Here is a 16605-nt window from a genome sequence, read left to right on the forward strand (position 1 = left end):
GTGTGTGTGATCACGGGTTGCAGAAGACGTTCTTCCTGTCTGCCCACGCAGGGGTGATGGCATTCAGCAGTTTGGAGGGTGTGGTGGCGCTTTTTAGAAAGGAGTGAAGCTCTGAGTGACTTGTAATTAAAGCCAACGGTTAGTCCCCCTGGCTATGCGGAGGGAATGTTATTGGATGTTCAGTCAAGGAGGACGATGAGTGCCTTGGCCCAGGAATCAGGAGCACACTTGCCTGAAGGTGCTCCTTATAGAGAGAGTTTTAGAAGGCAACCTGCGCCAAGGGCATGGGTTTTCATGTCAGGCAGTCCTAGTTCACAGCCCACTTTACCACTCACTGGCTGTGTGGCCTGGGCAAGTCACTCAACCTCTCTGAGCCTACATTTCCTCATCTGTAGAAAAAAGATGGTATCCCTATTTATGGATTAAATGAGATCTTGGCCTGGCTCCTGGCTAGGGTTTAATGACCACTAGGATCACTCTGTTTACACGGACTTTGTTGGAGACAGAATCTCTCTTGATAAGCTCTTGGGGAAAAACGGGTCTGGGAAGAATTACTCTGGGTCAGAGGCTGGGGAGTGGAGTGAAGCTTTCCTGACTGTGTACCAGGGGGAGGGTGGATGACTTCCTGCACAAAGCCCTCTGGGATTAAGATGCTGCCACAGCATTTGAACAAACGTAAGAACCATTCTAATTTTTCCTATCATTTGAATACCCCATGAGCCAGTGAAAGAGTGACCGTGCAGGGACGAAACTGATTCTGTCATCTTCCAGACGTCATTTTCCCTTCCAAATGTCTCAGGGTGATTCCAGTGTTCCCGCTAGTTCCTCCCTCCCCAGGCTAGAACACAAATCCTTCCCCCTCCCTGCCTGGCAAACACCTTCTGACCCTCAGGCCCAAGGCAATGGCCCACCTCCTCCCAGGCTGGATGGGGTCTCCTCCTCTCTGTTCCCCCAGCCCCTGAGCTTCCTGAGGACCAAGCTTGTGGCTTCTTGCCCTTATTCTTCCTCCTTGGTGTCTCTATGTTAGAAGGCCGTTAGCATCTGCTGGGGCCTGGTTGCATTCACCCTGCTGTGCCACTCACTAGCTGTGTGACCCTGGACAAGTAACTTCTCTGGACCTGCAACCTGCCCAAGGTCACTCAGCTTAGAAGTCAGAGGCTGGAACCTTCACTATAGCTGGCCTCTCATCTTGGCTACAGCTGGCAGATCATGATGTCACTGGGCTCTAAGCCCTGCCTCTCAGAGTTCAGAGCTGGGTCAGCCCTTGGTCAGTTAGTCCAATTGTGTCCCTGGCTTGAGAGGTGGCATACTGAAGCCAAGAGAGGTCACAGAGCTATGCAGAGAGCATGACTGCCAGCTCGGTGCTCTTTCTACTGCTGCCTCACTGCCAGATTTTCAGTGTCCTTGTTTTTCACAGAACATGGTGACATAGGGTGGTGGTTGAGGGCATTATGATGCAGTCAGCATGCATTGGTGCAAAACCTAGCTGTGTCACTTATACCTGAGTGACACAACCTCTCTGTGCCTCAGTCTCCTCTACTGTAAGATAGGCTGAATAATAGGGTCTGGCTGGTGACAGCAAATGACTTAATACACGCAAAGAACTTAGAATGGCACCTGCCATGTATCAAGCAGACTACAATATTATCTATGATTTTATTTTATTTTGTTTTATTTTATTCTATTTTATTTTATTTTTTTGAGACAAAGTTTCACCCTGTCACCCTGGCTGGAGTGCAGTGGGGTGATCTCAGCTCACTGCAACCTGCACCTCCTAGGCTCAGGTGATCCTCCCATCTCAGCCTCCTGAGTAGCTGGGACTACAGGCACATGCCACCCCGCCTGGTTAATTTTTATATTTTTAGTAGCAATGAGGTTTCACCATGTTGTCCAGGCTGGTCTTGAACTTCTGGGCTCAAGTGATCCACCCACTTCGGGCTACCAAAATGCTGGGGTTACAGACATGAGCCACCACGCCCAACCTAGCTATAATTTTATTATCTTTATTCATAGCATAGGGACGTTTTTCTACCTCCAGACCAATAAGCCAGGCCTGCTGTTCCTAGCCATGTGAGCTCTACATTCCTCATCAACTATCTGAGCATGTTAACTGTGGTCCAGAGAGTCTTCAGTCTTCCCATGAAATTCTGATCAGCACTGGATATAGAAAACCATGAGCAGGACAGTCCACGCCCTTGTGGCACATACAAACAGATGCCTGCCATATCTGCTACCACCTACACCACAATTTTACCTAAAAATTCTCCTTTAAATGATTCATATTTTCCAAGATATATTTGTATTACTCATGGTTTTCCCCAAGACACAGAACCAATAAAATGTCCCTAGATAGACAGTGATAAAAAGAAAGCTTTAAGAAATTAGCTGATGTGATTGTGGGGATGGCTGGTCTAAACTTTGCAAGGCTGGCTGGCAGCATGGGAATTCTGTCAGAAGTTGATGTTACAGTCTTTCATCTGAAGGCGGTCTACAGGTAGAATTCCTTTCTCTTCCAGGGACCTCAGTCTTTCCTTTTAAGGCCTTCAACTGATTGGATGAGGCCCACACACATTATAATGAGTAATCTGCTTTATTCAAAATGTATTGATTTATTTTATTTTATTTTTTGAGACAGTCTAGCTCTGTCACCCAGGCCAGAGTGCAGTGGTGCGATCTCAGCTCACTGCAACCTCTGCCTCCCGGGTTCAAGCCATTCTCCTGCCTCGGCCTCCCAAGTAGCTGGGATTACAGGCATGCACCACCATGCTAATTTTTGTATTTTTCAAAGAGCAGCTAATTTTTGTATTTTATTTAACAGATTAAGCAGCTAATTTTTGTATTTTTAACAGAGAAAGGGTTTCATCATGTTATCTAACTCCTGGCCTCAAGTGATCCACCCACCTCAGCCTCCCAAAGTGCTGGGATTATAGACATGAGCTACCATGCCCAGCCAAAACCTACTAATTTAAATGGTAATCAGGTCTAAAAAACACTTTCACAGCAACATCTATATTAATGTTTGACCAAGCAACTGGGTGTGATAACCTAGCCAAGCTGACCCATAAAACTAACCATTGCAGTCCACCACTTGTTAATTTGGCATACATAAACATCTCCTTAAACTATACTTAATGTTAAAACAAGGTCACACCTCCACCTAATGTGAAACAACTGTCCTGTGTATGTCTGAAATGACACAAACTCTCTCCCCAAAAGTGACTGCAAAATCCTTGAGGAATGTTCCTTGACATCCTATAACTTAAATACTATGATATAAAGTTAGCAATACTTAAATATTGTGATGTAAAGTCAATACATCCTCTGTTACATGACAAAGGGATAAGAGATGGAAGAAAACAAAAATATTTGCCACACATGCATACACACACACACACACACACACACATACACACGTACACATTTATAACAACATAATGAAGAAATACCCATAACAATGACATTCCTCATTTCCTTACCTGTAACTGGTCACATGGTCATAGCTGCTATTTATAACTTCCTTCTTTTATGACCTATTATTCCATTTGCTTTCAGTAAACACCTCAGCCAATGGTGGTTCTTTACTTGGTGGGGTGACCTAAACCTTCATTCTGGAAGGGTCTGGGCCATGCATTCCTGTCCCAGTTGGGTTGTTAAAGTTTTCCATTGGCTTCAATCACAGGACATGGTAGTAATAAGAGACACCCTAAGGGATCTCTTGTATTCCAGACATCCTCCTCCTTACCTTGATTGCAGAGATTGTGATTACCAAGAAGTAGCCACAATCACCCTAGCCAGAATAGTGACTCCTTTCTTTGCCTGTTTTTTTGTTGTTGTTGTTGTTTCTTTTCTTTTCTTTTTTTTTTTTTTTGAGACGGAGTTTCGCTTTTGTTCCCTAGGCTGGAGTGCAATGGCACGATCTCAGCTCACCACAACCTCTGCCTCTTGTGTTCCAGCAATTCTCCTGACTTGCGTCCTGAGTAGCTGGGATTACAGGCATGCGCCACCACGCCCGCCTAATTTTGTATTTTTAGTAGAGATGGGGTTTCTCCATGTTGGTCAGGCTGGTCTCAAGCTCCTGACCTCAGGTGATCCACCCGCCTCGGCCTCCCAAAGTTCTGGGATTACAGGTGTGAGCCACAGTGCTGGCCTCTTTGCCTGTTGATCCAGAAGTCTGAGGACTCAATGTGGCCTGGTGGGAGTCATAACTTCCAGTTTGATGGAATCATTGTGTCTCCCAAGGAAGCATTCCTCCTTTTGGACTAATACCTTGAGACCAGCAAAGCATAAAGTCATGGGGACAGGAAACAGATATTTTGATTCTACAGATGAGTAAGATTTTTGTAGGCTGACTCCTCTATTTGCTCATATGACTACCATGATCAACTAACCAACACCACAGGTCTCTGTGACTCATACTATTCCTTCTATTTGAGATAGGGTCTCACTCTCTCATCTAGGCTGGAAAGTAGTGTCACCAACATGGCTCATTGCAGCCTCAACCTCCAAGGCTCAAATGATCCTCCCACCTCAGCCCCCAAAGTAGCTACAACTACAGGCAGGCACCAACACATCCAGCTGATTTTTGTATTTTTGGAGGGGTAGAGACAGGGTTTCCCCGTGCTTGCCAGGCTGGTCTCAAACTCCTGAGCTCAAGTGATCCACGTGCCTCAGCCTCCCAAAGTGCTAGGATTATAGGCGTGAGCCACTGCACCTGGCCTGCAAGTCATCCTATTCTGCTTTGACTGTGCCATCCATGACAATAACCAGGCCCATGCTGCCTTTGGCAATTAAGTGCTGTCCCTTGGCCCCTGCCACATTGGGACCAAATTATTGCCATTGCATATAGGATTCCCAATTCAGTGGCAGCAGTTTCCACTGAATTTCTACCTGCAGAAAAGGGTGACCACAGAGCTCTTCCAGGATGCTAGGGCGCCCCTCACAAATTTATTTCTCACAGATATGGTGAAAGTGGTGTCCTTTGGACACTCCCAGGTTGAATGGGCAGGTAACACTTGATAAATCCCCTCTGATATCTGTTTTACTCAAAGACTACTGATTTAAATGTTAATCACATCTTAAAAAATAACTTTGCTGCAATATCTAGGCTGGTATTTGACCAAGGAACTGGGCACTTTGCCTAGTCAAGTTGACACATAAAATTAATCGTCACATATATTTAAATGAACGCAAAGTCTTTACCAATGCTAAAATCAAGAATCAGTCTTACTTACAGACATATCGATTACTCTAATGTGTATTTTGTGTATATATACATATTTAATAAATTTCCCATCTCCATCACTTTTCAAGCTGTCCAGGGTCGAGATTGATGCTTCTCCCTGATTAAAAAATTTCTTTTTTTTTTGTTTTGAGACGGAGTCTCGCTCTGTCACCCAGGCTAGAGTGCAGTGGCGCGATCTTGGCTCACTAGAAGCTCCGCCTCCCGGGTTAACACCATTCTTCTGCCTCAGCCTCCCGAGTAGCTGGGACTACAGGCACCAACCACCACGTCCGGCTAACTTTTTGTATTTTTTTAGTAGAGACGGGGTTTCACCATATTAGCCAGGATGGTCTTGATCTCCTGACCTCATGATCCGCCCGCCTCGGCCTCCCAAAGTGCTGGGATTGCAGGCATGAGCCACTGTGCCCGGCCCCTGATTAAAAAATTTCAAGCAGACCAGCGCAGGGGCTCACGCCTGTAATCCCAGCACTTTGGAAAACCAAGGTAGGTGGATCACTCGAGCCCAGGAGTTTGAGACCAGCCTGACTGAGCAACATGATGAAATCTTGTCTCTACAAAAAAATAAAAAAGAGCAAAAAATTAGCCAGGCATGATGGCCTGCACCTGTAGTTTCAGCTACTCGGGAGGCTGAGGTGGGAGGATAGATTGAGCCCAGGAGACTGAGGCTGCAGTGAGCCATGATCTCATCACTAAACTCCAGCCTGGATGACAGAGTGAGACCCTGTTTCAAAACAATGATAATAATAACAAGTGTAAGCAGCACAGTGGTGTTGAAGACATATCTTGACCAAATCTTTATGTTTTCTTTCCTCCTCTTGGGAAGCTGGCGGGATTCAGGTAGAGTGGCACCATTTCATAGAGCCATAACCTTGGGCAAATTACTAAGGCTCTTTGTGCCTTAGTTTTTCCATTGGAAAAACGTGTTCAGAATAGTATTTCCCTTTTATTGTTCTTGAGGGGGCTCAAAAAACTAAAATGATTAAACAGACTCACGCAGATTGTTGCGTAATAGGAAAATTGAAAGGTAAATAATCACTTCTTGCTTTCTTATTTAACGTAGCTTCTGCATCCTCCGGGTCTGGAGTCACCTAAGCAGATCCCGCCCTTGGGAGCACTCCGCATTTTCAGGACTACTCTCCTGGAGTTGGGTGGGCACGCTAGGGGCTTTGGAGGAGCCCCTGCAGAATTTTATGTAAAGGAGGCCCCAGACAAATGTGCCCATACAACCTCTCAGGAATGGGGAATGGAAGGGAGGGCTCGCCTCCACCGTGTTGCTGGGCTCAAGAGAAAGTGGCAGAAGGACCATGGCGGGGATAGTGACAGGCAATGCTGGAGGGCAGGAGGACAGAAAGTAAGGGTCACGTCCATGACTGTTCTCTGCACACAACTCCCTCGCTGCGCTCCCCAGCTCAGGCCTACCCAGCGTTCCGGGAACCCAGCCTCTGGTGGTCGCGATATTCCCACCCCCACCACCCCATCTGCGGTATTTCGCCATTCCCGGAGCCGGTGTGCAACACAGAAGGTTTTGGCCTCCAGCCCCAGTCTTCCTGGGTTGTGTGTGCATCTGGGACCTTCCTGGTGGGGTGAAATAGGAGGGTGCTTGCCCTTCCCAGCATGAGTGGAGAGGACATGGGGCTTGTCTTTCTCTGCTCTAAGTGGGAAAGGAGCTCTGAGGGCTGGACCTGCACAGAGGATGGCGCAGTGGAGACTCATTGACCCACTGCTGTACCTTCTGCATCTCACTCACCGTTCACTGGCTTTTTCTCTTCTTGCAGGTGTCTCCTGCGCCTGCGCCAGCTCCTGCAAGTGCAAAGAGTGCAAATGCACCTCCTGCAAGAAGAGTGAGTGCGGGGCCATCTCCAGGAATCTGGGGCTGTGGCTCAGGTTGGGAGGGAACTCAAGGCTGGCCTGGAGTGCATGCTTCTGGGGAACGCCTTTCTTTGCCCCTGTTGGCCATGTCATTCCCTCTCCAGGCTTTCTGCTCTGAGCTCGAATGTGGCAGGGCAGCCTTTTTCTTTTGAGACACAAACTCCAAAGGTACCACCTGTGGTCTTAGAACAGAGCTGTACCAACCTAAAAAATCATCCTCTGGGTCTGGAGTCTGAGCTCAAACCAGGCCTGCTGTTGGGCCAGGGAAGTGCCTGATTGAGTCTGCTCTGACCTCTCACTCTCCCTTTTCCCCCAGGCTGCTGCTCCTGCTGCCCCATGGGCTGTGCCAAGTGTGCCCAGGGCTGCGTCTGCAAAGGGGAGTCGGAGAAGTGCAGCTGCTGTGCCTGATGTGGGGACAGCCCTGCTCCCAGATGTAAACAGAGCAACCTGTACAAACCTGGATTTTTTTTTCATACAACCCTGAGCATTTGCTACATTCCTTTTTCTATTAAATATGTAAACGACAATAAAACAGTTTTGACTTGATTCTGACTCTCCTTTCCTTTGTGTGGCTTTGAATTAATGGACCAGGGTTAGGGATTGAACCTGGAGTTTAGAGACCCAGGCTCTGGATGGACATGTGAGTCGCTAACAATCTGAGCACCTCCTGACAAGCCAGGTTACCTCACTGAGCTTCATCTTCTATAAAAGGGAATTGCACTGTGCCAGGTCATAATGGGGGGACATCTATGATCACCTCTGGTCATATCAAATGTGGCACAGAAACTTCTCCATCTCTCGTTTTTATTTTCTGATTTCCCTGCCCAATTTCAGTTTCCTCCTCAGATTTTAGGCTTCAAAGAGATGACAGGGGTGGAATCCAATTCCTCAGCTGCTTGATTCCCACACCGGGCTTCTCAAACTCCATGGTGAAGGAAATTTTTACTACCTAGGCATCCCAGATATAAACCTTTTTTTTTTAATTTTGGCATGTAAAACACTCAGGAGGCAGATAGCAAAATGTCACTGTGGATCAGAGCCTGATGAAACTAGCAATTTTAGCCTGGCATAGTCCCAGCTACTTGGGAGGCTGAGGTGAGAAGATTAGTTGAGCCCGGGAGGCGGAGGTTGCAGTGAGCCAAGATTGTGCCACTGCATTTCAGTCTGGGTGGCAGAGTGAGGCCCTATCTCAAAAACTAAAAAGTAAAATAAAATAAAAATAAACTAACAATGTTTCAAAATCTGGTTACAAAGAAGAAAAGGGAAGCCATCTCAAGGCTGAGATGTTGCTACCTGCTCCCCCAACCCCCGACCCCTGACACCAAGTGACACTGAGGCTGGGGAAGGCTGCACGGCCTGAGCCTTGGTGCTCCAGATGGACACGTGTTTCAAAATTTTGGCTTTGGCCAAAACATGGCAAGTTGATGAGTAAACTGTCCTGCTGAGAGGTGTGGTGGAGGATATGTCCTCTTAGGTGGGAAGATAAAAATAATTATGTCAATTATGGAGAAAATGAAATCAAACACAAAATACAAAACACAATTTTTCACATTTAACAGGAAAGAATTCAATAAATGCATAAAGAAGTAACAGAAAAATTGGCCAGGCATGGTGTCTCATGCCTGTAATCCCAGCACTTTGAGAGGCCGAGGTAGGCGGATCACCCGAGGTCAGGATTTTGAGACCAGCCTGAACAATACGGTGAAACTCCGTTTCTACTAATAATACAAAAATTAGCCGGGCGTGGTGGCAGGCACCTGCAATCCCAGCTACTCAGGAGGCTGGGGCAGGAAAATCACTTGAACCTGGGAGGTGGAGGTTGCGGTGAGCCGAGACCGTGCCACTGCACTCCAGCCTGGGTGACAGAACAAGACTCCATCTCAAAAAAAAAAAATAGTAACAGAAAAATTGAAGATTTACAAACTCTGCACATATGTTCATGAGTGATGTACACTGCAGACTGGAAACGTTGGGCTGGTCCCATTGTGTGAATCACACACTTTCATCCGCACTGGCCATGACAACCTCACAAGGATACCATCAGCTGGGCTGAGGGCAATGGCTCAACCTTGTAATCCTAGCACTTTGGGAGGGTGAGGCCAGCAGATTGCTTGACCTCAGGAGTTCGAGACCTGCCGGGGCAACACAGCGAAACCTGTCTCTACAACAAGTGCAAAATTTAACTGGGCTTGGTGACATGTGCCTGTACTCCCAGCTACTCGGGTTGGGGGTGAGGGGGGGTGGGTAAGGTGGGAGGATCTCTTGAGCCCAGGAGGTGAATGTTGCGGTGAGCAGAGATCTTCACACTGCACTCCAGCCTGGTTAATAGAGCAAGACTCTGAAAGAAAGAAGAAAGAAAGAAGGAAGAAAGAAAGAAAGAAAAAAGAAAAAAGGATACAATTAGCTTTAGCCTGCCCAGCATCACAGGACACTTGCTGACACCTGAGAGTTCCCTGTTGTGACTTGGCTCTGAATCTTTGAAAGTTCTGCCCAAGCTCATTCTCAGCAAACTATCGTAAGGACAAAAAACCAAACACCGCATGTTCTCACTCATAGGTGGGAATTGAACAATGAGAACACATGGACAGGGAACATCACACACCAAGGGACTGTTGTGGGGTGGGGGGAGGGGAGAGGGATAGCATTAGGAGATATACCTAATGCTAAATGACGAGTTAATGAGTGCAGCACACCAACATGGCACATGTATACATATGTAACAAACCTGCACATTGTGCACATGTACCCTAAAACTTAAAGTATAGTAACAATTAAAAAAAAAAAAAAGAAAGTTCTGCCCAAGCTCAAGCTGAATTTTCCCTTTCAAATTTCAGCCCTTGACTGTATCAATCCATCAAAGTGACTGGGGCTGTGGAGGGAAGAGCCGAGCATTTTCCCAGCAAGATGCAGTGTGTGTAATCATGGGTTGCAGATGTTCCTGTTTGCCCATGCAGGAGTGATAGCAGGTCCTGCAGTTTGGGGAGTGTGGGGGTGCTCATTAGGAAAGAGTGAGGCCCTAGCTGACTTGTAATTAAAGCCAATGATTAGTGCCCCCTGGCTATGTGGAGGGAATCCTATTTGATGTTCAATCAAAGAGAAAGATGAGTCTCTTGGCCTAGAGGTCAGGGCCCACTTACTCCCTGTTTCCCTGTGACGAGATTTCAGAAGGCAGCCTGAGCCTAGGGCATGGGTTTTGCTGTCAGGCAGTCCTGGTTCACAGCCTACTTCATCAAAAAAAAAAAAAAAAAAAGTGAGAGTCTCATCTCTGAAAGAGGAAAAAAAGCAACTTTGGAACTGGGTAACAGGCAAGAGTTGGAACAGTTTGGAGGGCTCAGAAGAAGAAAGAAAAATGTGGGAAAGTTTGGAACTTCCTAGAGACTTGTTGAATGGCTTTGCCCAAAATACTGATAGTGATACAGACAATAAAGTCCAGGCTGAGGTAGTCTTATATGGAAATGAGGAACTTGCTGGGAACTGGAGCAAAGGTGACTTTTGTTATGTTTTAGCAAAGACACTGGTGGCATTTTGCATTTGCCCTAGAGATATGAGGAACTTTGAACTTGAGAGAGATGATTTAGGGTATCTGGTGGAAGAAATTTCTAAGCAGCAAAACATTCAAGAGGTGACTTGTGTGCTATTAAAGGCATTCAGAATTATAAGGGGAACAGAGCATAAAAGCTTGGAAAATTTGCACCCTGACAATGCAATAGAAAAAAAAAATCCCATTTTCTGAGGAGAAATTCAAGCTGGCAGCAAAAATTTGCATAAATAACAAGGAGCAGAATGTTAATCCCCAAGACAATGGGGAAAATGTCTCCAGGGCATGTCAGAGGACTTCACAGCAGCCCCTCCCATCACAGTCCCAAAGGCCTAGGAGGAAAAGTGGTTTCATGAGCCGGGTCTAGGGTCCCTGTGCTGTGTGCAGCCTAGGGACTTCGTGCCCTGCATCCCAGCCACTCCAGCCATGGCTAAAAAGGGCCAATGTAAAGCTCCGGTCGTGGCTTCAGAGGGTGCAAGCCCCAAGCCTTGGCAGCTTCCACATGATGTTGAGCCTGTGAGTGCACAGAAGTCAAGAATTGGGAACCTCTGCCTAGATTTCGGAAGTTGTATGGAAATGCAGAAGTTTGTTGTAGGAGTGGGGCCCTCATGGAGAACCTCTGCTAGGGCAGTGTGGAAGAGAACGTGGGGTCAGAGCCCTCACAGAGTCCCTACTGGGGCACCGCCTAGTGGAGCTGTGAGAAGATGGCCACCATCCTCCAGACCCCAGAATGGTAGATCCGCCAGCGGCTTTCACCATGTGCCTGGAAAAGCCACAGACACTCAATACTAGCCCATGTAAGCAACCAGGAGGGGGGCTGTAAAGCCACAGGGGCAGAGCTGCCCAAGACCATGGGAACCTACCTCTTGCATCAGCATGACCTGGATGTGAGACCTGGAGTCAAAGGAGATCATTTTGGAGCTCTAAGATTTGACTGCCCTGCTGGATTTTTGACTTTTATGGGGCCTGTAGCCCCTTTATTTTGGCCAATGTCTCCCATTTGGAATTGCTGTATTTATCCAATGCCTGTAGCACCATTGTATCTAGGAAGTAACAAATTTGCTTTTGATTTTTCAGGCTCATAGGCAGAAGGGACTTGCCCTGTCTCAGATAATACTTTGGACTGTGGACTTTTGAGTTAATGCTAAAGCGAGTTGAGACTTTGGGGGACTGTGGGGAGGGCATGATTGGTTTCAAAATGTGAGGACCTGAGATCTGGGAGGGGCTAGAGGTGGAAAGATATGGTTTGGCTGTGCTTCTACCCGAATCTCATCTTAAATTTTAATTCCCGCAATTCCAAAGTGTCATGGGAGGAACCTAGTGGGAGGTAACTGAATCATGGGGGCAGGTCTTTCCTGTGCTGTCCTCGTGATAATGAATGAATCTCATGAGATCTGATGGTTTTAAAAATGGAAGTTTCCCAGCACAAGCTCTCTCTTTGCCTGCTCCCATCCACGTAAGACATGACTTGCTCCTCCTTGCCTTCCGCCATGATTGTGAGGCCTCCCAGCCATGTGGACCTGTAAGTCCATTTCTTTTGTAGATTGCCCAGTCTCGGGTATGTCTTTTATCAGCAGTGTGAAAACAAACTAATACAATGGGTGAGGGCATGATGCTGCAGACAGCATGCATGAGTGCACATCCCACCTCTGTCACTTTTAGCTGTGCCTCACAACCTCTCTGTGTCTCCTGTAATAGGAGCATAATAATGGCATCTGGATTGTAAGATGAAAGAATTTTATACATGTAAGGAGCTTAGAATGCTGCTTGGCAAGCATTCTACAATATTAGCTATTGCTTTTAAAAAAAAAAATAATAATCATACATCGCTTGGGGGATATTTACTTACAGACAAAGAAGCCAGGCCTGGAGTGCCTAGCTGTGTATTCTCTCATTGTCATCTGCCACATGAACATGTGTCATGTGGTCCAAAGAGAGCCATTCACTGCTCCCACAAAATCATCATCAACACAGGGTTATTAAGCTACGAGCAAGATTCTCTGCCTCATGTCAGATATAAAATGACTGGCATTTCTGTTACCACCTGCACACTTTACTTATCATTTTATATTTAAATGATTAATATTTTCTTAAATATATTTGTATGAAAAGCAAACTCTTTTCCATCACCAAAAATGAAAATCGGTCCTATCCATACATACAAGATAGCTAGGAAGACTATAAATGTGTGTGTGTGTGTGTGTGTATATATATATATATATATATATATATATATATTACACTTATGGATTGCTTTTGCTACTGCCCATGGTTGAGCTTGTGGCTTGCCATTGTTTAGAAGATTTCCAGCAAGAGAGAAGTGCTGATGACATACCTGGGCCAAAGGAAGGCTTGATCCATGGACACTTTCTCTTGAGGGGTTGGCTGGATTCAAATCAGTGACAATTTTTCAGCTCTGTGACTTGAACCAATTACTTTAACTCTGTAGTAGCTGTCTGTTTAGTAATACAAGTTCATAAATCGTATTTTTCTTTAAGATCACAAAGCAAGTGGTTAAAAAGAGATCGGCACAGACTCAATGTTGTGCATTCAGCCGGGAATATTGAAGAGATCAGCAATATTGAAGAGAAATAACCATTTATCTTGCTTTCTTTTTTTCTTTTCTTTCTTTCTTTCTTTTTCTTTTATTCTCTTTTTTCTTTTTCTGTTTTTTTTTTTTTTTTTTTTTTTTTTTTTTTTTTTTTTTTTTTTTTTTTTGACGTGCAGTGGCGCGATCTTGGCTCACACTGCAAGCTCCACTTCCCGGGTTGACGCCATTCTCCTGCCTCAGCCTCCCGAGTAGCTGAGACTACAGGCACCCGCCACCAAGTCCAGCTAATTTTTTGTACTTTTAGTAGAGGCGGGGTTTCACCATGTTAGCCAGGATGGTCTCCATCTCCTGACCGCGTGATCCGCCCGCCTCGGCCTCCCAAAGTGCTGGGATAACAGGTGTGAGCCACCGCTCCCGGCCTATCTTGCTTTTTAATTTTATTTTTTTAGAGACGTTCACTCCCTATGTTGCCCAGGCTGGACTCGAACTCCTAGGCTCAAGTGATCCTCCCAAGTAGCTGGGACTACAGCAGTAGGCGCCACCTCGCCCACCTTGCTTTTTAATTTAAAGCAGGGTCTGCATATCATCTGAAGTAATCTCTCTTTGGGGACATCCCACATGTCCAGAACTGCCATTCGGTATTGTGGTGGCCCTAAGGCTGTGGGGAGCATGGAGACTTAAGTGCAAAGGAGGATCTGGACAAATGTGCCCACACATCCTCTCAGGCGAGGAGAATGGACAGGAGAGAGAGGCCGATCCGTGTTCCCCGTGTTGCTATGTGCGGAGGTGCGGGACCGAGGGACCTAGGTGTGGACAGGGACAGGCAAGGCGGGGGACGAAGAGAAATGAAAGCCACATCGGTGGCGGATGTTCTGCACACAACTCGCTGGCTACCGCACGTTCCCCGCTCCGCACTCAGCGGATCCCGAGACGGCAGCAGGTGGGCTGCACACGGACTCCGGGACAAGTCGAGCTGAACACCGCGGGGCTAGGGGTGGGGTGGAGACGCCCGCGACGCCAAGGCTGGGGTCCCGGAACACGCTGGGAGGAGGGTGGGAGGCAACCTCGGGGAAACTGGGAAAGGCGGCCTGCACTTCGGGAACGCCGCGTACCTGCGGGGGCACAGCCCCACCCGAGCGAACGGGCGCCAAAGGGGCGGTCCCGCGGTGCGCACCGCGCAGAGCTCAGGGGGTGGTGCGCCCGGCCCTTCTGCGGCGCACAGCCCAGCCCAGGACCGCGGGCGGTGCGGACTCAGCGGGCCGGGTGCAGGCGCGGAGCTGGGCCTCTGCGCCCGGCCCGACCTCCGTCTATAAACAGAGCAGCCAGTTGCCGGGCTCCATTCCGCTTTCCAACTGCCTGACTGCTTGTTCGCCTCACTGGTGGGAGCTCCAGCATCCCCTTTGCTCGAAATGGACCCCAACTGCTCCTGCGCCACTGGTAAGGGAAGCTCTGCGCCCTGGAATCCCCATTTCCCAGCCCTATTACAGAGGGTCTCTGGGCTTCAGGAAGTTGCATTTTAAGTTCTGAGCGACGGGGACTCCAGTACTTCGTTAGATGCTTTCTTCCTGATCACGCCTCTGAGAGCATTGCCCTCATCCCTGGGCCTCTACGTCAGAGTTAAGAATACAGAGGCTCAAGGCTGAACTGCTCCACATCACCCAGTTGGTCGTGGGCCTGCTGGCTGGGCCCCAGTGCTCTGTCCAGGCTCTGAGCAATCAGTGGGGTTGGGGGTGCTGGAAACATTGACTCTTCAGAGTTCAGGACAGAAGGTTCTGGCTCGCAGTCTCAATATTCCTGGGTTGTATGTGCACGTGGGACCTTCCTGGTGCGGTAAAACAGGAGGGTCCTTGCCCTTCCCAGCGTTAGTGGAGAGGACATGGGGCTTCTGTTCCTCTGTCCTGAGTGGGAAAGGAGCTCTGAGGGCTGGCCCTGCACAGAGGAGGGGGCACTGGAGACTCATTGACCACTGCTGTACCTTCTTCCCCTCACTCACTGCCCACTGCGTTTTTCTCTTCCTTGTAGGTGGCTCCTGCACGTGCGCCGGCTCCTGCAAGTGCAAAGAGTGCAAATGCACCTCCTGCAAGAAGAGTGAGTGCGGGGCCATCTCCAGGAATCTGGGGCTGTGGCTAAGGTTGGGAGGGAACTCAAGGCTGGCCCTGAGTGCATCCTTCTGGGGAACTGGGCTTTCTTTGCCCTCATTGCCCGTGTCATTCCCTCTCCAGGCTTTCTGCCCTAAATTCAGATGGGGCAGGACAGAATTTTTGTCGTGGAACACAAACCCCAACTGTAACCCCTATGGTTTCTGAACAGAGCTGTGCCAGACGAAAAAAAGCATCCTCTGGGTCTGGGTTCTGAGCTCGAGCCAGGCTTGCTATTAGGGCAGGGAGGTGCCCGGTCAAGTCAGCTGCCACCTCTCACTCTCCCCTTCTTCCCCAGGCTGCTGTTCCTGCTGCCCCGTGGGCTGTGCCAAGTGTGCCCAGGGCTGCGTCTGCAAAGGGGCATCGGAGAAGTGCAGCTGCTGTGCCTGATGTGGGAACAGCTCTTCTCCCAGATGTAAATAGAACAACCTGCACAACCTGGATTTTTAAAAAAATACAACACTGAGCCATTTGCTGCATTTCTTTTCATACTAAATATGTGACTGACAATAAAAACAATTTTGACTTTAATCTTACTCTGTTCTTCTTTGTGTGTCTTGGAAAAAACGACTGGGTGGGGGTTGAACCGGGATTTTAGAGACCAGGCTCTGGATGGAAATGTGAGCCACTAACAATGTGAACACTTTCAGGCCAGCCAGGTTACCTCACTGAGTTTACACTTCTGTAAAATGGCATTGCACTGTGCACACCATATTGGTGGGGGGGCATATATGATTGCTTCCAGTCTCACGTAAAATGTGGCACAGAAACTCCTTCCCTCCTTTTTATTTTCTGATTTTCCTGCTCAACTTCAGATCCACATTGGATTTTAGGCTTAAAATCGGCTACAGGCCGGGCGCGGCTACTCAGGAGGCTGTCAGGAGAATGGCATGAACCCGGGAGGCGGGGCTTGCAGTGAGCCGGGATCCCACCAGGGCACTCCAGCCTGGGTGACAGAGTGAGACTCCCTCTCAAAAAAAAACAAACACCAGGCATGGTGGCTCATGCCTGTAATCCCAGCACTTTGGGAGGCTGAGGCGGGCTGATCACCCGAGGTCAGGAGTTCGAGACCAGGCTGACCAACATAGAGAAACCCTGTCTCTACTAAAAATACTAAATTAGCCAGGCGTGGTGACGCATGCCTATAATCCCAGTTACTTGGGAGGCAGAAGCAGGTGAATCGCTTGAACCCGGGAGGCGGAGGTTGCGGTGAGCCGAGATCGCGCCATTGCACTCCAGCCTGAGCAACAACAGCGAAACTCCATCT

General features: G+C 48.0%; 1 protein-coding gene across 2 annotated transcripts; it reads left to right on the forward strand.

Moving 5' to 3' along the window:
* The first annotated feature begins 14405 nt into the window (after window positions 1-14405).
* Window positions 14406-15869, forward strand: LOC100986809 (metallothionein-1E). 2 transcript variants are annotated; one of them, XM_003823768.5, is made up of 3 exons: window positions 14429-14637; window positions 15223-15288; window positions 15637-15869. In XM_003823768.5, exons 1-3 carry the CDS (start codon window positions 14610-14612, stop codon window positions 15726-15728), a joined length of 186 nt encoding a protein of 61 aa, XP_003823816.1. In that variant the 5' UTR covers window positions 14429-14609; the 3' UTR covers window positions 15729-15869. The 2 variants fall into 2 exon arrangements, with proteins under 2 accessions (XP_008975690.1, XP_003823816.1); XM_008977442.6 differs by lacking the exon at window positions 15637-15869 and having other exon boundaries at window positions 14406-14637; window positions 15223-15623.
* The last annotated feature ends 736 nt before the right edge of the window (window positions 15870-16605 follow it).

This window comes from Pan paniscus, chromosome 18, assembly GCF_029289425.2.
Source record: "Pan paniscus chromosome 18, NHGRI_mPanPan1-v2.0_pri, whole genome shotgun sequence".
Taxonomy (NCBI): domain Eukaryota; kingdom Metazoa; phylum Chordata; class Mammalia; order Primates; family Hominidae; genus Pan; species Pan paniscus.